Below are 24,963 nucleotides of genomic sequence, written 5' to 3'. Positions count from 1 at the left end.
TGACTGAATATGTAAAAATTGTTTTGGTAAATATTTGAGGCATTAAAGCTGCATGAATCATTTACCCTAGCTCGTACATATAGCCATATATACCACACACAATATTTGTATCAACGTATAGTCTTCATCGAGCACTCATTTGCATGTACACTATTCCTTCTATCGTTAATAGGGCATATTTAATGTATACGACGATCAAAACGGATATTGATCACACTATTTCAAATTTGTGATAACCGAATTCCTGATGTGAAATGATTGGAAATGTATTTAAGCTGTCGTGAATATCAATTTTATCAAGAGAATTTGAAATCACCAGGCATCACTAACCCTTTATCCGTTGTAATTGTATTACCATAAAAAATGACCACCCTTTCCATATGTTACATGTTGACATTTTGATCAAATACATTACGTTGACATTTATTGAACATTTATACAGATCTTTTAAAGATTTTAAAATTGCGACATTTCCCCCTTTAATCTAATGGTAGGATTTTGCTTACATGTATTTTGAAAGCGAGTGATTGCATTAGTTTGATAAATGGCTATGTAATTAAAGAGATTTCAGACTTGTCTATCTACATTTTAAAAGCAGACCGTCTCAGTACTAATACCATACTTCCAAAGAGTAAATATTTTTGACTATGTTGTTTAATATTTACCGTACACTTGTTAAAATATGGGTTTTAAGAATTAAGGTGGTTTTCCTTCTAGACCTTGGTCCAATATCTGTCTGCACGATGTGTTCATGAAATAGGACACTGTTGTATTTATCGAGTACCCCACATATTAACAGGTTCTATAACCCCTCAACGTACACAAACATATTCTATTTCATTCCGATCACCAGGTAACACAGTCTCACCGCACCCACCGTTTTTAAACCAGAGTGCCTCCGAGGATTGTTGAGTCAGTTCCACTGTTAATAAAACCCTTTCACTGTATGTATGTGTGTACATACCTACAAACATAACTACCACGCAAAGGTAGGGATTAACTGAGGTGTACCATACAGTGTTAGGTATGAATTTAAACTTTAATTTCATCAAAAATGATTGAGAATATGAGGTATGCAATTAAACTTTAATTTCATCAAAAATGATTGAGAATATGAGGTATGAATTTAAACTTTAATTTCGTCAAAAATGATTGAGAATGTGAGGTATGAAATTAAACTTTAATTTCATCAAAAATTATTGAGGTTTAGTCAGTAGTCTTTATTTGAAATTTGATTTAAGTATGGTGACTATTAGATTTATTTCAAATATTTCAGGATTTATTTCAAATATTTCAAGATTTATTTCAAATATTCCAAGATTATTTTCAAATATTTCAATTTGTAAATACTATGTACATGTGTATATCAACATGAACATTATCTATCTATGAAATATAATTCTCATTTCAGTACTAATTTAATTTCATAGCAATATTGATGTGAAAATTATATGTCCAGTTTTTAGCAAAAAAACACTCTCAAGTTGAATAAATCCATTAAAAATACCTGAAATTGTCACTCATAATTGTAATTAAGGAGCTATTTATGATTGTTTAATACCAGCCAACATATCATAATGTACTGATAACAATTACCTACAGATTTTCAACAAAGAACAATTTATTTTTTCGCATGATATTTAGGGTAAAAGAAAGTTTTATATGTATTTCATTACACATTATGTAGTTATATAAATTAAAACAGCGATAGTTTTGTGAGAAAAAATCATGGATCCTCCGATGCATTTAATACCATAACTTAAGTAGTCAAGTACAATACCTAAATCAGCAAAAAACATTGGAAAATATACATGGAATACAAGGTTGATGGACAAAATTTAACTTAGAGGCTATCAGTTTAATATTGGTGGAAATATTTGTGTGTTTGCTGGGTTTGCTGCCCCATGAACAGTCAGGGTCATTTTGAGGTGGAGTCTCCTTGTAGTAGCTGGTGACTACCTCACTGAATAACATACAGGAGGCTTGTCACATCAAGAGTAATTAGGATAAAGTGTCTTGCCTGAGGACACAACCATGACATTAAACAGGCTGACCCGTTTCTGAGCTTCCTGAGAAATACAAACTATCATGTCCTGGGTAGGGAGCGCCGAATCACGCACCTCAGATCTTCACTTGAGATTATTTCGCCAGCACTCTTACTGACTGAACCATTTGTTTTTTTTTTTGTTTTTTTTTTAATTGTATTTCTTATATTTCTAGTATAAATTCAGAGCTAAAAACAAGTTGCCTTTGAAAATAGGTAGTGGTCTAATATGCAAACCTTGGTATTGAAATGTATATTTGAATGTGAAACTTTGTAGAAATATTCACATTTTAATCTGGTAATCAAGAAATAAAAAGAATTGAAAAATTAATAAAAATTATTTTGTATTTTCCAGGTTGTAAACATTTCGAACAAGGATCCTTCCATCAAGCCAATGAAAGAAGCTATGAATTCTTTCTAGCAGAGAATTATATTTTTCGTTTGGATTAATTTACTGAGTGCAGTGTATTAATATTTTCGTAAGATGGATCGGACTACAACAGTTACTAGTGTAATGAGGATTCCTATAACAATTTTATTGATTCTGGTACCTGGGATTTTATCACAAAGTAAGTATAAAAACATTCTTCTGAACTAGAATTTTTTTCTGATTGCCTTATATCTTAGAGATACACTTCACAGTTCAAAACATCTGTTCTACTCATATTGCTAATTTACTTTAATCATTAAAATAATAGACTGGTAGATTTTCTGATTTTTTTTTTTTTTTTACTAGCATTCCTTTTCTAATGTTTGTATAAATAATTCTTGTAATGAAAATATGTGCTTAAACTGACATTTAGGCCTGATTTTTATTGTGGTTCTGGTGAACTATTTAACAAATGTAATTTATTTTCTAAATTTCGTTTCAATATCTTAAATATTGTAATGTACATGTTGAATTTTAATATATAAGATATTATCTGTGCATTTCATTTGTTGTATTTACCAGAGTCATAATATTACAGGAGACACTTACGAATTATCTCCCTTTATTTCCAAAGACAAAAAGCAAGGGAGATAATTCGATAGTCTCCCTTTGTTGTCAGGCCTTAGATATTTCATTGTAGCATGCACTTTCATTTCATCTGAGATTCTTAGTGATTGGATACTCCAGTGTTTGGGGACATGTGTTTATACACATCCTAAATTATTTTCCTCAAAATTCATAGTGAGAAAAAAAATCAGTTCAATTACAGAAATTTGAACAGTAATGAGATGAAATAAAGAAAATGTCTTAAGATTTTTTTTAGTTAAAATATTTGAATTTTCAGAATTACAGAATTTTCCAAATCATAATGCCACAAAAAATTCAAATTTTGTTTTTATTAAAAAAATAAAAGCTAATTTCGTCCTGGCTATATAAGTACATTATGTATGATACTTACTACTTAATTTTGTAATGTATCTTTAATTTGAAATGAAAGATATATTGACTTGTTTTAAGGAGTATGATTGGCATGCATGTAGATACTATTTGGGTTTCCATTTCACTTCACAATATTTAAACAAGACATATCTGCCATGTTCTTTGTGTGTTTATTGTAATTTGTAGATGACTTACAAACTTTGACATTGTTTTTACCATCTTCCATTAAAATCTTTCCCATTTACAAAATATGCATTCTTTTCTTTCATCAGCCATTAATCCATCCATTCATATCAAGATTTTTTTCAGGGTTTCATCCAGTTCATGATTTTTGTATTATTGATATCAAAGAATGGATCAGGGACAATCTTGAGGAATATTTTTTTTTATTTCCTTTTTTTTTGTGATTTAGAAAACCAATGAATTTTCTTCAAAAGCTAAAATATCTGAAAGTAATAAGAAAAAATTAAAAGAAATATGAAATAAAATTCAAAAAATGTTACGAATTCATCAGAATGTCCTGATTATTCTTTCTTATCAAAGAGAATAATTTAAATGTTGTCTGTCAATGTTGATAACGTTTTAGCTGCGCCCAGTACTCCTACAATTTCTAGTCCGACTGTCAATACGATTAAAGAGGGCCCCGTGAACTTCACCTGTGAAACTGTTGGTGGAAGCCCTACCCCAACAGTCGAGTGGTACAAGAACAATGTACTTGTGGACCAAACTTCCTTTACGGATTCCTCGTCCGGTGTCTCTGTCCATAAAAATGTTTACAGCACAAATATTCAATTCAGTGACAAAAATACTGCGTTCAGATGTGAAGTGGAGAATTCAGCCACTACGACACCATTGACTGTATCGAAGACGTTCACCGACATCTATGGTAAGTCACATGACCTGAGATTTTCAGGTTAATCGAAATTAATGAAACCAACACTCTGAACTCTTTAGAATGGAAAGGTGACATGCATCACTTGACCTCAGATGAGATGAGGAAGCAATTAAGGAAACTATTTTAAGAACAAGTTTACTTTTCTGTAGGCAGTGGTATAATATGGTTACTAAGGTAGCATATTTCCCCTCAAATATATAATAAAATTATGATGTTTAAAATTCTTATAAATTCAAATCAATAATAATGATATATATAATTCAATAACGGTGTATTTTTTCTTTATAGCTATTTGGGGGTAAATGTACATTTTCAGGCAGATAAAATGTTACAATTTTAATTCTTACATATAAATTCATACATCTATCATGTCTGAGGTTTTATGAGAAGCACAATGAGCAGTTCTTATTGTGAGAACAAATTACAAATGAAAGCTTGACATGGAGACTTTTCCAAAAATCATAAGAACATTGACTCTGATTTTGTTTGAAGATTAACATGAAATGCTGTCATTCATTACAAATGATGTCGCCATCAGTGAAAACAGTAATAGTTTGAACATAAAGCTATGCAGTCATAACGGTAACTTTAAGATAATTTTTCCAGTGCCAATTATGCTTCTTATCAATTTTTTTATTGCCTGAATATATAATGCTGGTGTGTATGCATTCTGTCTTTAACTCAGGATGAGATGGACTGTGTTGTTTCTTAATTACTTGGATGAATGTAACTTTAAATTCTTTTTCTTGTTATTTTTCTTGAGCATCAACCAAATTATTACCGTACATACTGTTTTCCTTTTTTCAGTCCCTCCTTCCGATACCGTGCTTCAGGGAAGCTCCTCTGGAACAGCGAATGTCAGTCAGTCATGGACTTGTTTTACAAATCGGTCGTATCCAGTTCCCTCCTTCTCGTGGAAGTTAGATTCCAACTCTATTTTATCTGGTATATCCACGGCCATATCTCAGAACACTGATACAACTTATTTTACAATGAGTATACTGACATACACACCAGTATCGGCAGACAACGGCAAAGTCCTCATGTGTGAGATTGAACATTCGCAAACACTTTCCTCTTCTATTCAGGAAACATTAACGCTTCAAATCGCGGGTAAGAAAAATCACTTCTTTAAATCAATCAAGCCAATTATCAAATTCATTGAGAATATATAGATTTTAAATAAATTTGACACCCAGGTTTTTTTTCAATTTAAAACTAAAGAAAATTCCTTAAAGTCATAGAATTTACAATATTCACATGAAAAATATATAGACGAGAAATATATACGACCTCAAAAAAAACCTTTCATTGTTATCCCTCTGATAATTCTAATGGAAAAGATCATGATAATTGCTTTCCATCTACTCAATATCATAGTTACCAACCAATTCTTAAAATACAAAATAGAGGAGAAAAAATCTTATAATACAAAACTGAACTTGTATTAAAGATGAAAGAAAATTTCATATTTTTTTTTCCCTTTTTTCATTATATACTTGCATAAATTAAGACAATGTTTTTGGGTAAGGAATGACGGTGAAACTTTGGCCTGATAAAAGGGGAAAACCACACATGTTGGGAATGTACGTAAAATAGATTGCATGCACAGAGATTATAAATGATATAGATTTATTCTACCGTATTTGACATGATAAGTCACCTGCCCCTATATGCCACCACCTTCTGGAAAAGATGCATTCAGATTGGCTGTGCTAATATGATTCTGTATTGTAATGAGAGATTCTAAGAAAAAAAAACATTTATTTCCACTCTGATTTCACAAGAAAACGTGGTTTTATTAAGTGCATCCCATTTTTGTAAATGGCAGTGTGCTTATTTTGTCTAATACCGTAAGAATGGAAAATAATAGAAGAGAACAACCATTTTGGGTCCAATTTATAATTGTATGTGGTGTTATCAATCAAATTTAATCTGTTGATGTCAAATTTTAGTAATATCAAACTTTGATTGCAAAAGTGAAAAATAAATAAGCTGTGTGGAGTCAACATTTATTTTATCGGGTTAATTAAAAATAGAATTTTATTTCATGTTTTCAAGATACAAACTATACATGATTTTTCCCAAGGAACAGATAGGCCTGTTAATTTCATAGTTTGATAATTTTTCATATTATGATATTCACATTTGCGGGATTTCAGAATTTAGATGTTAAGATTGTGTTCACACTTTGAATAAATTTGGATGGGTTGGTGGTGGAGTTTGTTTTCTCTTTGTAATATCAACTTACTTACTGTGACTGTTCTTTATATCAATATATATTAATTTGACTGGTTTTTATATAATTACTTATATGGTTTGCTACTGACCTACTGCAGAACCATAGAGAAGTCGGTAAAATTCATAGGGGATGAGGGCCACTACAGAACCATAGAGACCAGTAAAATTCATAGGGGACGAGGGCCACTACAGAGCCATAGAGGGTCAGTAAAATTCATGGGGGACGAGGGCCACTACAGAACCATAGAGACCAGTAAAATTTATAGGGGACGAGGGCCACTACAGATCCGTAGAGGGACGGTAAAATTTATAGGGGACGAGGGCCACTACAGAGCAATAGAGGCCAGTAAAATTTATAGGGGACGAGGGCCACTGCAGAGCCATAGAGGGCTGGTAAAATTCAAAGGGGATGAGGGCCACTACAGAACCATAGAGACCAGTAAAGTTCATAGGGGATGAGGGCCACCACAGAACCATAGAGGGCCGGTAAAATTCATAGGGAATGAGGGCCACTACAGAGCCATAGAGGGACGGTAAAATTCATAGGGGACGAGGGCCACTACAGGACCATAGAGGGACGGTAAAATTCATAGGGGACGAGGGCCACCACAGAGCCATAGAGGCCAGTAAAATTCATAGGGAATGAGGGCCACTACAGAGCCATAGAGGGCCGGTAAAATTTGTAGGGGACGAGGGCCACTACAGATCCGTAGAGGCCAGTAAAATTCATAGGGGACGAGGGCCACTACAGATCCGTAGAGGCCAGTAAAGTTCATAGGGGATGAGGGCCACTACAGAACCATAGAGACCAGTAAAATTCATAGGGGATGAGGGCCACTACAGAACCATAGAGGGCCGGTAAAATTCATAGGGAATGAGGGCCACTACAGAGCCATAGAGGCCAGTAAAATTCATAGGGGACGAGGGCCACTACAGAACCATAGAGGGACGGTAAAATTCATAGGGGATGAGGGCCACTACAGAGCCATAGAGGGCCGGTAAAATTCATAGGGAATGAGGGCCACTACAGAGCCATAGAGGCCAGTAAAATTCATAGGGAATGAGGGCCACTACAGAGCCATAGAGGGCCGGTAAAGTTCATAGGGAACGAGGGCCACTACAGAACCATAGAGGCCAGTAAAATTCATAGGGAATGAGGGCCACTACAGAGCCATAGAGGCCAGTAAAATTCATAGGGAATGAGGGCCACTACAGAGCCATAGAGGGCCGGTAAAATTCATAGGGGACGAGGGCCACTACAGGACCATAGAGGGCCGGTAAAATTCATAGGGGTGCATGAAGCCATATAAGTCAGTATATGTAGCAAACCATCTAACAACTTTATTTGACCAAGGACCTTTTTATATACCTGGGGCATATTTTTGCCCTTTCCATCTGTCTTCCTACCGTTCAGTTAGAATACCGAAAGGGCTTCATCTCAATCTCTTTATCTTGGTTCGTTTTTGACTAAAAAGATTTGCAGATTAATTGTTACAGTTTATCGTCTTCCCTACATGAATCTCCTTCTTTTTTACATCAATGTCTAACCGGTTAAAATGCCAAAATCGTGTTATATTTGCAAATTGAGTCGCTGAGACGCTTTCAAATAGTATCTGACACCCATGTCAAGTAGGAGGTCAAATATTTTCAACAACATAGGGGAGGCAACTCTTATAAATGTTTCTAAATGTTTGCATGAAAAAATAGATAGGAAAGTGTTCGTTCATGATACTTGGGAATGCATATTTTAGACTTGATTTGTTCGAAATGACATATGTACAAATGTACAAGGGCTGCCATATTGCTCCCTAAGTAATTCTACTGCCCCTTCATAGTTTATAGGTGTGGGCGGGGGGGGGGGGGGGGGGGGGGGGGGTAATCAGGTGACCTGATTTAACCAGTTCTGTTCGAGGTGCAATACATTTTTTATTGATTTGACCTGGTCTTTATATAAATATTTATTACTTTGAAATATATTTTCAATTTCTTCACTCCTTTGTCAACTGAAAATTTGAATGAGTCAGTCTAGAAAATTTTTGTGCAATGCTGTCAATAATTTACGTTAATGATTTTTCCTACAGGTAGTGGTATGTATTGGCACCAGTATATTAGTATAGAATGCTTAGAATAGAGTTAAACAAGCCTTGACACCATAATTATCATACAAAATAAAGCATGTGCTTTACACGTTTGGCATTTACAGGTGTGTTGTTGGATGCATGTTAAAATTGAAAAATATTAGAAGTTTTTGCTTTGTACACATGTATATTGTAAATCCCCAATATGAATGGGAACACCAACAGTCAGGGTCATATTAGGATGGGTGTCTATGGGAGAACAACAGCCAGGGTCATATGAGGATGGGTGTCTATGGGGATACCAACAGTTAGGGTCATATGAGGATGGGAGTCTATGGGGAGAACAACAGTTAGGATCATATGAGGATGGGTGTCTATGGGGAGAACAACAGTCAGGGTCATATGAGGATGGGTGTCTATGGGAGAACAACAGCCAGGGTCATATGAGGATGGGTGTCTATGGGGAGAACAACAGTCAGGGTCATATGAGGATGGGTGTCTATGGGAGAACAACAGTCAGGGTCATATGAGGATGGGTGTCTATGGGAGAACAACAGTCAGGGTCATATGAGGATGGGGGTCTATGGGGACACCAACAGTTGGGTCATATGAGGATGGGTGTCTATGGGGAGAACAACAGCCAGGGTCATATGAGGATGGGGGTCTATGGGGAGAACAACAGCCAGGGTCATATGAGGATGGGGGTCTATGGGGAGAACAACAGTTAGGGTCATATGAGGATGGGGGTCTATGGGGATACCAACAGTTAGGGTCATATGAGGATGGGGTCTATGGGGAGAACAACAGTTAGGGTCATATGAGGATGGGTGTCTATGGGGAGAACAACAGTCAGGGTCATATGAGGATGGGTGTCTATGGGAGAACAACAGCCAGGGTCATATGAGGATGGGTGTCTATGGGGAGAACAACAGTCAGGGTCATATGAGGATGGGTGTCTATGGGAGAACAACAGTCAGGGTCATATGAGGATGGGTGTCTATGGGAGAACAACAGTCAGGGTCATATGAGGATGGGGGTCTATGGGGACACCAACAGTTGGGTCATATGAGGATGGGTGTCTATGGGGAGAACAACAGCCAGGGTCATATGAGGATGGGGGTCTATGGGGAGAACAACAGCCAGGGTCATATGAGGATGGGGGTCTATGGGGAGAACAACAGTTAGGGTCATATGAGGATGGGGGTCTATGGGGATACCAACAGTTAGGGTCATATGAGGATGGGGTCTATGGGGATACCAACAGTTAGGGTCATATGAGGATGGGTGTCTATGGGGAGAACAACAGTTAGGGTCATATGAGGATGGGGGTCTATGGGGAGAACAACAGTCATGGTCATATGAGGATGGGGGTCTATGGGGAGAACAACAGTCATGATCATATGAGGATGGGTGTCTATGGGAGAACAACAGTTAGGGTCATATGAGGATGGGTGTCTATGGGGAGAACAACAGTCATGGTCATATGAGGATGGGGGTCTATGGGGAGAACAACAGTCATGGTCATATGAGGATGGGTGTCTATGGGGATTAAAAATGTATATCAACAGATTAAATAAGTAAATGATTCATTAAAACTAAAAACAAATGCAAGTGTTTTCTTAACTTCATATAAAAGTTATCAATGATGTTAAATTAGATAGCTAGGATTTACTTAATCAAAAAGGGAGATAACTATACATTGAATAGTTGAGTGTTCAATTTAAGAATAACTTTTAATACCCGTTATAGTGAGGGTACTGGCCAGGGTAGAGCTAGGATTTATAGGTGTTTGTGGGAGAGTTTTACTGCCTTAGAATCATTTACATTTATATATTTATCCCATATTTACTGTGCTTTTAGTCATTCCACAAAAAATATCTAATTATTATACAGTTATCAGCTGATGGAAAATGTTACTAATGGAAATTTTCTATTTCAGATTTGTGCACAGTAGAATACAACGAAAATCTGTTAAAATTGTTTTAATCATTTGCATATTTCATACCATTACATTACATTTTATCATGTGAAAATAAGCCAAAAATTCCAAAAAGATACAAGTATATTGTAAAATAAAATTTCTTTTTTGTAAAAAGGAAGTTTGAATAAAAATATCTTCAGCACTGTTATTTGTGCACCTACTAATTGATGTTTAATTCCTGCATGAATATAGAAAAGATGCTTTTATAATAGTTTGTTGTCTGGATTTTATAATATTGGGGAAAAAACTTTTTTAAGTTAAATTTTTGGCTTGTTTAAAATTTAACTTAGACAAACTATCGTTGTATCTTTGTCAAATGTATTACCACATATTTAGTAACCTATAGTAACTATATATTTGACCTTGTCATTCATGCGCCTGACATTTGACCTTTGTCATTTGTTTGTTCCATCAGATGCTAACTCTTCAGGTACATTTTCTGTCATTCACTTTTGTCTGTCCGTCTGCTGTCCATCCCCCTTCTACCTGGAATACCTTTTGTGTGCTTTATTTTATTAATTATTTATTTACACATTTCTTTTTCGCTGTTTTTTATTCATTCTGGTTTTATGATCAAATTTGTGGGCATGTTTGAACTCTGACCTGAACAAATAATCGTTTGTTGTGTTGCAATAATAACTGGCATAACACAAAATTATGGTGATTTGTTGATTTTAATTGTTAATTAATTCCTACTGCCTTTATCATATTTCTTATATTTTCATTTTGTTTACCTTTGATGATGATTTTGATGATGAATTAATGATTGTTTATATCATGATTTATTGTCTGCTTAATATCATGATTGCTTTATATCATATTTGCTTTATATCAATGTTTGTGATAGCTTAACTTGTTTACAGAAAGCTTCAATTTGATATATATATGTTTTCAACATCTTTTAATCTTATAAGTAAACCTAATAATTATGTAAACAGTATATATATGTAAATGTTTTTGTCATAATTATATCAATAATATTTCTTTAAAAATCATCACTGATTTCTAACCATATCACTGTTAATTCTGATACATCATGAACACATTTACTGAAAACTTTTAGGAAGATTTAATTCACACTATATTGATATAACATTTAAGTGATTTGATAATTGACATACGATATGTGATTGATTTTACAATTCAAATATATTTTATTTTACATTCCGACACCTTTTTTATCAATTACTGATTTCATTTTCATGATATCAAAGAATTAGTTGATAGCTGATTTTCATTACTAAAGTTTAATTTGATATTTCATTAATTTTGTGTATTTGCATGATTTTATTAGGTTTATTTTCTAGTAATACAATGATAAAGTCCCTATAACAAGTCCTAATCAATTTATGATACACATATTACGTTGCCTTGGTTACAGTTTCTGTACCCACAATGACAATTCAACAGTCATCCTACAGTGCCACTTCCGGCTCTCAGGTCACCCTTCAATGCACCGCAAGTGGTGCCACTTCCTTCACGTGGCTATTTAATGGGATGACCGTAGCAAACGATGCTTCATTGGTCAGTTTTGGGAGCCTTCCCAACCCCTCTCTGACAATTCTGAGCATGAGCAGTGGCGATGTGGGCAGTTACATCTGTCGCGGTACAAACAGTGGGGGTACCACGGACAGTCCAGCGATTTCTTTGTCTCTAGATAGTATGTATGGTATAGTAGTAGGGTAGATAAGCGATGTATACCTGCCTGTATAGATTATAGACCAGACGGCTGATATATTAACGTAAGTAGTTAGATATAGATATACCCTAATGTAACAATACACCACCACTGACCACAACATATTACGTACATATACTGATGCTGCTAAAAATTTAAGTGCCTCAATCTAATTAAAATTTGAAAATTAAATTTAACCCTGAATTAAGCCTAGCAGATGAACATCAACATATGAATATTGGTTCTTTGAGAATCCCTCCATCTAATGATTTTTAATTCTGTTCTAGCCTGCATGACTCTCACGCTGTTCATGTTAATCAAATCAAATCTTAATTAGATTGCAAGTGTCCAAGCCAGAATGATAGTTGAATATAATAGATAATTGATCACAGCAACACAGCCATCTCGAATCGGTTAACAAATTGCTGCTTTATAATATTATACAGTTAACACACTGATCAAGACAAACCGTTATTGAGATGTTGATTACCTCACCATAGCATTAAATTTAATCTTTAACTTGGAGTCTTTTCCCGTGATGCTTTATAAAAGTTTCACAGTTTTGCTATTATCAGCTTGTCTAATTCTGAAAATGGTCAGTGTGTTAATTATTTCAAAAAATTTCAAGAGGCAAATATTTTGGAGAAAAAAAATATTAAAAATAACAACATTGTTATTCATTTGGAAAATAACAATAAAAAGAAGAAGACCAAACCAAATGGAAAAATAGACTTTTTTTTTACTAGAGAGGTTTAATTAAGAGGGTTATAGACCATACACTGTAAGTGGGCTAAGTGCCATTTTATTTTACCCAATTTGGCATGTGTCAAACTGACTGCTTTGCATATACAGTTAAAACCTCTGTATAAATAATGCCATGATGCAGCCTTAATATGCAGTATACAGTTATAAACCCTGATTTGGGCACCTGATAATGAGCCTGACTGCTTTACATATACAGTTAATACCTTTATATAATGCCCGCTGTATAACCCCCAATTTGGCACCTGAGCCTCCGACCTTACTGCTTTCACAGCTATCATATTTCTATATAATGTCCAGCCCCAGCCTTTACATGCAGTAAAACCTTGCTATAACACCCCACCTTTATATACAGTATACTACTGACCTGTATTACACAGTAGTACCAGTGACCTTAATATACATTAAAACCCTTGATTACCTGCGATTCACCTTGACACTGCTGAATGCCAGCGAATTAGGAATTATATACATTGTATAACGTACCAATGTATTATGACTGTATATTATAACTTGCATGGAGATAAGTACAATTTTTCAACAGCAAAAATTGTGATTTCGTCATTAAATTAAATTTTCAAACTATACCTCTCTTTGATGATACTGAATATGCAGGTTTATGAGTATTTAAAACTTTGAAAATTCCAGTTGATTATCAATGCTAAGAAATATCTTATATAGCCATATTATATTCTTATAAAAGCATAATAAATACAGTTATGATGCGATAGTAATATGCCCCTCGCCTCACATAAGTGAGCTGTATTTGAAAACAACACCAGGTTAGCTGTGTTGGCCCATTATTTACTGTGATATCTTTTTATACCCCGTATGTCACTTAGTTGGGGGTACCTGGGGTATATTGTTCTTCCCTGATTCCATGTGTCTGTTCGTCCATCTGTCTAAATCGCCACATCAGGTTTACTTTTGACAGAAAAACTGCTTCATTGCTAATTCCTAGCATTTATGTAACTATGAGGGTTCATATGAGGTTCAAGGAGATGTAAGTGTGCAGAATATTATTAAATACTTCATTTCCTATTGAAATACGTACAATATTGAAAATTTATTGAAATATTGATTGAGCTATAACATCTAGTAGGGTTGCCACCTCTCTTATCCTCGATGGAGGACTTATGATATTCAATGCTTTCTCCCAGAAAGATCTCTATTTCGTTATCAAAAATAGGTCCAATACGGTATCCAGAGTTTCCTCTGGTGCCTCGTAGGAGTGATTACCTTCAGCATCAATGACACGTCCTGTTGAATGATGCAATTTAATTTAGTTTTTGGACTCTGCTCAATCTTAACTCTTAACACTTAAAGGGTGGTCGGGTGGCACATTGGTAACACACTTGCCTTGCACCTAGGTGCCCGAGGTTAGATTCCCAGATCATATATGAAAGGTATGGGTTGACACCTGCCCGACCAAGTGAGTTTAAATCCCCAGGTACTGTACTCTGGTAAGACCCCTTCAATCCAGGCCAACAAGCATGATTAATATGAGTTGATATATATTGTTTTGCAAATTGTTGTTAAATAAATAAAGTCTACATAACTCCTACTTTGTACTTAAAGGTGCTAGATATCTGACATTTCTTTTGTTCTCTTCCATAGCAGGTGCCCCAATCATTTCAACCACACAGACGTCGTACAGTGTATCGACGGGTAACACGGTGACATTGTCGTGTTCCTACAGCAGTACCTCCACCGTATCGTCTGTCTACTGGGAGGTCACCAAGAGTGGTGTCACCACCACCGTCAGTACCTCATCCACACGATTCTCTGGCTCAACTGTGTCTTCACCGTCCCTTCAAATCAGCAATGCCCAGATTTCTGACTCTGGATCATACAGATGCTTTGCTGTCAATAGCGTAGCCCCTGGGGGAGGCACTTTTATCACGCTCTCTGTGTCGGGAGGAAGTAAGTCCGTTTTACCTATTCATAGTTTTTTTTTAAGCAACCACACACAAGTAAGTACATTGTATAAACCAGTAGTCTGGCTTTCGACCTGGCATAATTTTTGTAGACTGCAATAATTGTATTCCCTGGCTTCATAATAATGGTCCTACTTTGCAAAACTTATATATTTAGATACATTTAGATACGTAATTTTATTTATGCTCTTGAAAAATTTTCTGCAGCATAACTTTGCCCACATGCAAGGATTATGAAACATCAGCTTCACTATAAGGCAGTGTGTATAATCTTGCTTCGAACACGTGTGTGCTTTATATACTGGACTCTGTTGGGGTTCTGCAAAAGTTAATCTTAAGCTTTGCTCAATATGATTTGCTTGCATGCTTTTACAGTATATGTGTGTGTAACTGATTTTAAAGGAGCTTGTATGTGTTTTGCATTTTTATCCAGCACAATAGTTGTTTAAGGTTGTTATTCAGTATACTGTATAATGCTTTATATATGAACTTACTTATATACTGTACTTATTAGATTTGGAAGCACAAATATATACCTGCTTTATAAGTGAATATAGTTCATCCGTGGCTCACATATGAATATATGCCACTATTACTGAACATTTATTCAAAAGAATATTGTCAAATTACTGTTAATACCATATTCTTTAATTAGCTCAGAGAGCTAGTCTGCTGTTATGATGTCAAGTAAAGAGGACGATCAATGATTGAAATTACATTTCCATTCCTGGAATTTGGTTCCTGTCAAAAATATTTTGTATTTGAGAATATTCTTCTGAAATTCTGAATTTTTGTGATTCAAGCTTTTGATGATTTTATTAACACTGTATTGGATTAATTTACGTCATTGTTGGAAGGAAGACGCATAGTTTTGCTTATCTGCTTGCTTTCTTTTTTTCCCTTTTCTACATCACACTAACAAATACACAATGGACAGTATTTGACCCAAACCTAACCATTACTGAATGATCAGTGCACTCCAAGTGATATGTATAATCAGTTTATTTTCATTATGTGTCATACACTGTTTTAAATAAACATATGTGTTAAATGATATTATAAAATAGATATCTGAAATTTCTAAAGGATTGAACTAGATTTAAAGACTTTAAATTCATTGGAAACATTTTAAATGTACTCTTCACTGGTCAGGTATCTCAAACAAGGGAGGTAATTCCATTGTCAGTTTTACCATAAGGGAGGTAATGCTTATGCAAAATGTGATACTTTATAAAGGAGGTAAGTCATGTGCAAGCATTAAGTTAGGTAACTGTTGTGTCAATTGAACCTTAAGGGGGATAACTCTTGAACCAGAATTGATACATTATGTGTGATAATTCTTGTGCCAGTGGCACCTTAATGAAGATCTACCCTTGATCAAATTATAGCCTAAGGGAGGTAACTCTTACAGAAGTATAATAGATTATTTGAGGTCAGATACTGTTCATCTGATAATTGATATTGAGCACCAAACCTGTTCACCTTCTTCTGTCTTCTTCCTCTCCCTGTGTGTGTCACTACCTGTAGCACCTACTGTGTCTATCAGCCAATCAGCTTACAACGTTAGTTCAGGAACTTCGGTCACTCTAGTAGTCAATGTGACTGCTAGCCCGGCCATAACATCAATTACCTGGCAACGGATGTTTACAAACAGCACCCGACAAAACATCACTGTGGATGGCATTAACTACGGAGGAAGTCTGGTCAGTTCTCCGTCTCTCGTCATCTACAACGTCGACAGTAACGATGCGGGCAGTTACATCTGTCGAAGTACGAACAGTCTGGGGACCAGTGAAAGCAGCATCATCGACCTCACAGTCAGGGGAAGTAAGTATTGTTTATTACATATGTTGGTATAAACATGGATATTCCTTAAACCTTTATTGGAAAAAATTCTACTTGACAAAAGGAAACATGAGTAATTGCCTGCCCTTTTATCAAATCACATTAGGGATTATTCCTTTAATCATTCAATTGTAATACCAGGTATATGTATTTTTTGCAAAAAATATGAAATAATACCTTTTTCATTAATTTCATTTAAACACAACCAAGTTTGAAATCCCTTTGCTTGTGTCTATCATTACGCTGTAACTTATTTGGTGACTTTTTATTTTTCAATTGCAAATTATCAAAAATTAATGAAAATTTTATTTGAATGTTTTCAATAAATTAAACAATTAAGTTTTGTTTCAAGATCTTTGTTTTACGTTTAAGTATAATGTAAAATCCCAGCACCATTTAAACTTCACATTCTATAATGTGGACTCTCTTTCATTAGAATCTAAAAATTGTGTGACACTTGTTTAAGTAGAATCTAAATGAATTGTATCACTTGTATTACATCTGTTTTCTGGTTGTCCTCTTATCAATACTACCTGGTATTTGTTTTTAATGTCGTCAAATATCCCTTTAAGGTAAAAATATTGGCCACTTCTTTTGTTCCAGGTATCCCATCTGTGGCGATTAACAGTTCGGCCTACGACATCATCCAGGGTGGTAGAGCAATACTCCAGGCCTCGGTGTCCGCCAGCGCTGGTTGGGAGATCACGACCGTCTATTGGAAACGTACAATGGCAAACGGTGCTGTAATCACTCTGGACGTCGATGGTGACAAATACGAGGGGGGCAGTATAAGCTCGCCATCATTGGTTGTCAACAATGTCGACAGCGGAGATGAGGGAAACTATGTCTGTTATGCTGTCAACAGCATCGGAATCAGCGAAAGTGGCACCATCACTCTGTCTGTTATTGGTAGCAAGTATCCCTCTTATGTATCAGACAATAAATATGTATATACCAGCAGTTGCCTCTTGCTCAGCTGACACACTGCTTCCACACTCATGATGGCCATATTGTTTTGGTATCCCCTCCATGGTATACACTACTTTCACACTCATGACGGCCTTGTTGTTTTGCTATCCTCTCCATGGTATTCAGTCGTACCCTTTGCCTTTTAATGAGTTTCTTGTTAAAATATGAGGAAGATTTCAACATGGACATTTTTTGAGGGGTTCCCCTCACAAAAGCTTTGTTCATAAGCTGACCACCTGTTGTATAAACATCAATTAATTAAAGCTTTTGCATTTTCCTGCTCTATCCATACTTAAATACGATCAAAGTTCACTTGTTGGCCCCATCTTTTATTACAGTACAAATTTGGTTCAATTTCATTGTCTTACAATTTTCTCATGCAATCCCTACTTTAATTAGGTCAACTCCTTCATTAATTGGGTCAACCCCTACATTATTTGGGTCAACCCCTATTTTAATTGGGTCAACCCTACTTTAATTGGGTCAATCCCATACTTTAATTGGGTCAACCCTAATTTAATTGGGTCAACCCCTACTTTAATTGGGTCAACCCTACTTTGAAGTAAAGTTCATGAGTTGCACCCTGGGGTTATTACAGGATAATTATGACAGGATAGTCTACAGTTATGTCTCTTGTTTAAAGGGGGATTTTGGTTCTCGTAGTCGTTGTCATTCTACCACAGGGCATGCTACTTTTGAACCTTCATAGATACCCTGATAAAACTTGAAACATTTTGTTTTTCTCTCTTTCCCTTTCACATACTTTGTTGACTTTTTTCATTCTAGTGGAAAAGGTGTGGCAGCTGTGCACAAAGGCATGGGGGGGGGGGAAGAGTTGTGATAGGGAGTTAGTTGGGGGTGGGGGATGTTGTGGTAGGGGATTAGTTGGGGTGGGGGATGTTGTGGTAGGGGATTAGTTGGGGTGGGGATGTTGTAGTAGGGGATTAGTTGGGGTGGGGGTTGTTGTGGTAGGGAATTAGTTGGGGGTGGGGATGTTGTGGTAGGGGATTTAGTTGGTGGTGGGGGATGTTGTGGTAGGGGATTTAGTTGGGGTGGGGGATGTTGTGGTAGGGGATTAGTTGGGGGTGGGGATTTGTGGTAGGGAATTAGTTGGGGGTAGGAGATGTTGTGGTAGGGGATTAGTTGGGGTGGGGGATGTTGTGGTAGGGGATTAGTTGGGGATGGGGATTTGTGGTAGGGAATTAGTTGAGGGTAGGAGATGTTGTGGTAGGGGATTAGTTGGGGTGGGGGATGTTGTGGTAGGGGATTTAGTTGGTGGTGGGGGATGTTGTGGTAGGGGATTTAGTTGGGGTGGGGGATGTTGTGGTAGGGAATTAGTTGGGGTGGGGGATTTGTGGTAGTTGTAAGTTGTTGGTGGTATTATATTTTTTTTGTTTGTTCGGCCCTTCCTTTGGGGTTTTTTTGTTTTGTTTTTCGGTTTTTTTTTTTCGGTGCTTTTTTTTTTTTGTTTGCTTTTTTTCTCTTGCTTCGGTTTTTTTTGTGTCCTTGTTTTTTCTTCGTTCTTTTTTTTGGTTTGGTTTTTTTTTGGTCCTTTTTTTTTTGGGGGGTGTTTTTTCCCTTCGGGGGGGGGTTTGTTTGTGGTCCTTTTTCTTGGGGGGCTTTGTTTTGGGTTGTTTTTTGTTTTTTTCTTTTTGGGTCGGTTTTTTTTGGTTTTTTGGGTTTTTTGTTTTGGGGCTTCGTTGGGTTGGGGCTTTGTGTCGGGCCTTCGTTGGGGTGGGGTTTTGTGTTGGGGTTCTTGGGGGGGGTGTTTTGGGCTTTTTTGGGGTGGGCTTGTTGTGGTTGTTTTGTGGGTGGGGGGATGTTGTGGTAGGGAACTAGTTGGGGGTAGGAGATGTTGTGGTAGGGGATTAGGTGGGGGTGGGGGATGTTGTGGTAGGGGATTAGTTGGGGTTGGGGATTTGTGGTAGGGAATTAGTTGGGGGTAGGAGATGTTGTGGTAGGGGATTAGTTGGGGGTGGGGGATGTTGTGGTAGGGGATTAGTTGGGGTGGGGGATGTTGTGGTAGGGGATTTAGTTGGTGGTGCGGGATGTTGTGGTAGGGAATTAGTTGGGTGTGGGGATGTTGTGATAGGGAGTTAGTTGGGGTGGGGGATGTTGTGGTAGGGAATTAGTTGGGGGTGCGGGATGTTGTGGTAGGGGATTTAGTTGGGGGTGGGGGTTGATGGATGTGGTAGGGATATTAAGAGAAAGGGTCAGGGTTTTAGTGGACAGGGAGGGGAACCTTGGGGATTGGTAGAATGTTGGGATACTTGTTCTCCTTGAAAGTGATTTTACAGAAATTTGTTAATTTTACACTAGGATAAAAATAATAGGCTATTGCAGATATATGATGAATTTTGGAATAATGGTAAGTATGCAAATTACTAGGTAGGATTTTTTTTAATCTGAATTTATATGACTTAATTTCAGAAATTTTTCTGCATTTTTATCCAAAACCATTCTTTGAGTAGAATGATCCTAAAAAGGTTGCTATACATTATTCTTTTTATTCATTTTAAGACATGGTAGGCATTATCATACAACTTCTAAAAAAGTTTTTTTTATTCTTTTGTTATGGCTCTCTTTTATTCAAGTTAATGATTTTTTTTGAAATTCAAAGTTTTTAACACAGGCTATTTATATCGTTATCAGATTATTGGTTAAAACAATTTATAAAAAAAATAGATGTAGAAAATTTTACATCAATATTGAAATATATGATAACTTGGCTAATTATTGTCTGTCTGTGATATCCTGACCTTCACCTTCCCTTTGACCTCTATTGAACTTTGTTAACTTTGTTGACCTCTGAATGTCCTTGACCCTATGTTTGTATTTGACTCTAACCCTCCCAAAGCACAACTCTTTTTCTTTTTCTCTTTTTCTTTTCCCAAATACATATAATTCATATATATTTCAGTGGCTGCCCTGATCAGGTTCAGAGGATCAATTAAATGACTAACTTAAGATTTTTAATTATTTCAGATATAGACACTAGAATTGTTTCAGTAGAGATACCTGCACTGATGTCAGGTTAATTATTTTTTTCAGTGATAAGAAAATTGGTAAACTTTATAAAACTTTAAAATTTCAGGCGTTCCAACTGTGACAGCGACAACTACGTCATATTCCTCATTTGTGGGGTCCACTATCGAGTTGTCGTGTTCTGTATCTGGAAGTCCAACTGTGACTTCTGTATTTTGGCAAAAACTAAACAGCAACAATGTTTACTCAACTTTATCAATTGACGGAACAAATTATGGTGGATCGACGATAAGTTCTCCAAACCTGTTAATCTACAATGCTGATTCTGGTGACTCTGGGGCATACCTGTGTAAGGCCGCCAACAGCCTGGGCACCAGTCAGAGTTCTGTAATATCAGTATCAGTGTCTGGAAGTAAGTAGAGAGGAATCCACTTCATTTGTAATTACATATTGGTTATTTTGTATAAAATTCTCACGTCCTGATTTTCTACCATCTTTCTTTATTAACTCTTGGCATAGACTTTTACACTGAACTCCATTATTTGTACGTAAAAATATGAACCACAAATATATTATGCTAATACAACATTTTCCTGATTTATGGAGGCACAATGGTCTAATGGTAGGACGCAGGGCTACATGACCCAAGGGTCACTAGTTTGAGTCCCGGGACACTGTGGTCTAGTGGTAGGACACAGGGCTACAGGACTGAAGGGTCACTAGTTCGAGTCCCGGGACACTGTGGTCTGGTGGTAGGACACAGGGCTACATGACCCAAGGGTCACTAGTTCGAGTTCCGGGACACTGTGGTCTAGTGGTAGGACACAGGGCTACAGGACTCAAGGGTCACTAGTTTGAGTCCCTGGACACTGTGGTCTAGTGGTAGGACACAGGGCTACAGGACTAAAGGGTCACTAGTTTGAGTCCCGGACACTGTGGTCTAGTGGTAGGACACAGGGCTACATGACTGAAGGGTCACTAGTTCGAGTCCAGGACACTGTGGTCTAGTGGTAGGACACAGGGCTACATGACTGAAGGGTCACTAGTTCGAGTCCAGGACACTGTGGTCTAGTGGTAGGACACAGGGCTACAGGACTCAAGGGTCACTAGTTCGAGTCTGGGACACTGTGGTCTAGTGGTATGACACAGGGCTACAGGACTCCAGGGTCACTAGTTCGAGTCCCGGGACACTGTGGTCTAGTGGTAGGACACAGGGTTACAGGACTCAAGGGTCACTAGTTTGAGTCCAGGGACACTGTGGTCTAATGGTAGGACACAGGGCTACATGACCCAAGGGTCACTAGTTCGAGTCCCGGGACACTGTGGTCTAGTGGTAGGACACAGGGCTACAGGACTGAAGGGTTGCTAGTGCAGGATTGTGTTGTATCCTTGAACAAGATACTTTGTTCTGTTGTGTTCCGCTCGGCTCAGCTGTAAATGAGTACGTGGTTGGCCGGTGTGTGTTAACACCGAAATGTCAGCTACGGCTGTATGTTCCCATGGAGTTGTAAAAGGCATTTACTAGTTGTTAAAGTCCCAACAATGTTAATCATTATTTTTCAAACATGCTAACAAAAGAGTAATTATGAACCATTTAAAATATAGAGTAGATTGCATGTTAAATATCATTATAGAATACCTTATATACAGTACTGAAGCCAAATACCCATTTTAAGGGTCAACAAATTAGATTAACATTATCTCATAAGTCTCCAATTTTATGTTGCTGAAAACATAAATTAATTGCATCCCCAATTTTATTTTTTTCAGATGTGCCATCTGTAAGCATAAGCCAGTCAAGTTATACTGCCTCTGTTGGCGACACCATCACTCTCATCTGCTCAGTGTCCTGCATCTCCCGTGGCAACAAGCGTTTTTTGGCAACGTACTATAAATGGAGTCACAAATACCATCACTATTGACAACTCAAAGTATGGAGGATCATCGACTTCATCACCATCTCTTGTGGTGTATAGTGCTTCGACTTCAGACAATGGCTTCTACAAGTGTTTCGCCACCAACAGTGTGGGAACAGGTCAAAGTTCACAGACCACTCTCACAGTGTCAGGAAGTAAGTATAAAACAAACAAAAGAATTGTTTGATGTATGCTTTTTTTTTTCCGTTTACATAGAAAGACAGAAATACAAAAAGACTTGACAGTGATTTATCTTGAAATCAATATGACCCTAAGATATCTTTAACTTGATTGTCATTGACATTATAGATATTTTAACAGTGTGACCTTAAAAGGTCATTATTATATAATTTGCACATTTCTGAATAATGAAAGTATACTGAAATGATAATTTGACCTTTACTGCTAATTAGCCCATTTTTGTCCATGGCAATTCTGTGAAAATGCTATCATTTCCCATATAACCTTGAATTGTTATTTTGTTAGAAATATTTTTTCAAGAGTCAACATGTATTTTTTTTCATGTTTCCCCCTCTTTTATTGAGATAAAACGATGATATTGCCTATATGTTTGTATTCTTTACCTGTTGGTGTTTTTGACAGTTGATGTCTACAGAAAATGGCTCAGCATCTGCTTAACATGCTGCATGATAAAACTATATATATTATATATATAATGTTAAAAACTTTATTTTCAGATGTACCCTCTGTTTCGGTATCGCAGTCGTCATACAGTGTCAGCTCGGGGACCACTGTTACACTGGGTTGTTCCATATCGGCAAACCCATCACACACCTCTGTGTACTGGCAGAGAAATATTGGTTCAGGCACACAGTCAGTCACCATTGACAATGTTAACTTCTCCGGGGCGACAGTTAGCTCCCCTTCTTTGACCGTAATCTCTGCAAGCAGCACAGATTCTGGTTCATACAGATGTTTTGCCATAAACTCCATCGGGACTGGGCAGAGTGGCATCACAACTCTAAGTGTCAGTGGAAGTAAGTACAGCTGAAATTGATACCGTACTTATCCTTAAATGAGCCCCATTCCCTCGTGTAAAAAGTGGGTATCAAAGACTAGGATCAGGGCTTATTGTGAACCACTTCTAGCTTACTATTACAGAATTGATGATTCTACAAAGATAAAGGAGCCTTATTTGTGGGCAGGGACATATTTGTAGATAGGGGCTTATTTGTTGACAGAAGCTTATTTGTTGACAGAAGCTTATTTGTGAGCAGGGACATATTTGTAGATAGGGGCTTATTTGTTGACAGAAGCTTATTTGTGGGCAGGGACATATTTGTAGATAGGGGCTTATTTGTTGACAGAAGCTTATTTGTTGACAGAAGCTTATTTGTTGACAGAAGCGTATTTGTTGACAGAAGCGTATTTGTTGACAGAAGCTTATTTGTTGACAGAAGCGTATTTGTGGGCAAGGTTATTTGTGGACAGGGGCTTATTTATGGGCAGGCCTTTTTTGCAGCTAAATATGGTATGCGAGTTTCATAATGGTAAAAATGTGTATATTTTCATTCATAGGGTTCATGCTGGCTTGAAAATACCTTGAATATTTTTTCGCTTGTATATACAATGTATAGTGTTAAATAAGGCCTACATCACTCAGAATATGGAACATGCTTCTATGAAGAAGTTCTTACAATATATGTATACTATAAAATTACAGATACATGTATTAATTGGAATGTATTAAAAACAATTAACTTTCATGTGAATGTTTTATTTTTTCAGCAATTCCTTCTGTAAGTATATCACAGTCTTCGTACAGCATTTCAACGGGCACATCTGTCACCCTGTCGTGTTCCGTATCTGCCAATCCGTCCTACACTTCCGTATTCTGGCAGAGAAATGTTGGTTCAGGGACACAGACAGTCTCCATTGACAATGTTAACTTTTCCGGCGCAACAGTTAGCATCCCTTCCCTGACCGTTATCTCGGCTGATACTAACGATGCTGGCACCTACACTTGTTATGCCACAAATTCTGTCGGAACGGGACAGAGCGGTACAATCTCTCTCGCCGTCACAGGAAGTAAGTATATACTTATGATTGAAATACAGTGTAAATATCCATTAAAAACCCCATAACTGGAAAAAAAACCTCAAATGACTATCCACTGAAATTTCATTATCCTGCAATAAGCCCACCCTAACTTAACTTTGAGTCCGTTAAGTTTATTTTGTTGGCCCTGGACTTATTACAGAGTGAATATGGTTTTGTACAGGTAACTTGTATCACCTGTCAG

At 36.8% G+C, this 24,963-nt stretch overlaps 2 protein-coding genes across 2 annotated transcripts in view; both read left to right on the top strand.

Annotated features, from left to right (window-relative positions):
* Nucleotides 1-18,198, top strand: part of LOC117340489 (basement membrane-specific heparan sulfate proteoglycan core protein-like) — a 37,738-nt gene extending 19,540 nt beyond the window's left edge. Inside the window, exons 2-8 of the mRNA XM_033902249.1 lie at nucleotides 2,400-2,613; nucleotides 4,000-4,299; nucleotides 5,116-5,421; nucleotides 8,631-8,660; nucleotides 11,990-12,132; nucleotides 16,374-16,812; nucleotides 17,434-18,198. Of these exons, the coding sequence (XP_033758140.1) occupies nucleotides 2,529-2,613; nucleotides 4,000-4,299; nucleotides 5,116-5,421; nucleotides 8,631-8,660; nucleotides 11,990-12,132; nucleotides 16,374-16,812; nucleotides 17,434-17,810 (1,680 nt within the window). The 5' untranslated portion in view covers nucleotides 2,400-2,528 and the 3' untranslated portion in view covers nucleotides 17,811-18,198. The remainder of the gene's footprint in view (nucleotides 1-2,399; nucleotides 2,614-3,999; nucleotides 4,300-5,115; nucleotides 5,422-8,630; nucleotides 8,661-11,989; nucleotides 12,133-16,373; nucleotides 16,813-17,433) is intronic.
* Nucleotides 18,199-23,736: 5,538 nt separating this feature from the next.
* The window catches only part of LOC117340488 (hemicentin-1-like), a 42,948-nt gene continuing 41,721 nt past the window's right edge, over nucleotides 23,737-24,963 (top strand). The window contains exons 1-3 of the mRNA XM_033902248.1: nucleotides 23,737-23,858; nucleotides 24,119-24,192; nucleotides 24,450-24,749. Coding sequence (XP_033758139.1) covers nucleotides 23,737-23,858; nucleotides 24,119-24,192; nucleotides 24,450-24,749 — 496 coding nt within the window. The remainder of the gene's footprint in view (nucleotides 23,859-24,118; nucleotides 24,193-24,449; nucleotides 24,750-24,963) is intronic.

The sequence above is a fragment of the Pecten maximus genome, chromosome 13 (assembly GCF_902652985.1).
Source record: "Pecten maximus chromosome 13, xPecMax1.1, whole genome shotgun sequence".
Classification (NCBI taxonomy): Eukaryota; Metazoa; Mollusca; class Bivalvia; order Pectinida; family Pectinidae; genus Pecten; species Pecten maximus.
The sequence above is the reverse complement of the archived record's forward strand: the minus strand, read 5'-3'. Positions and strand labels throughout refer to the sequence as shown.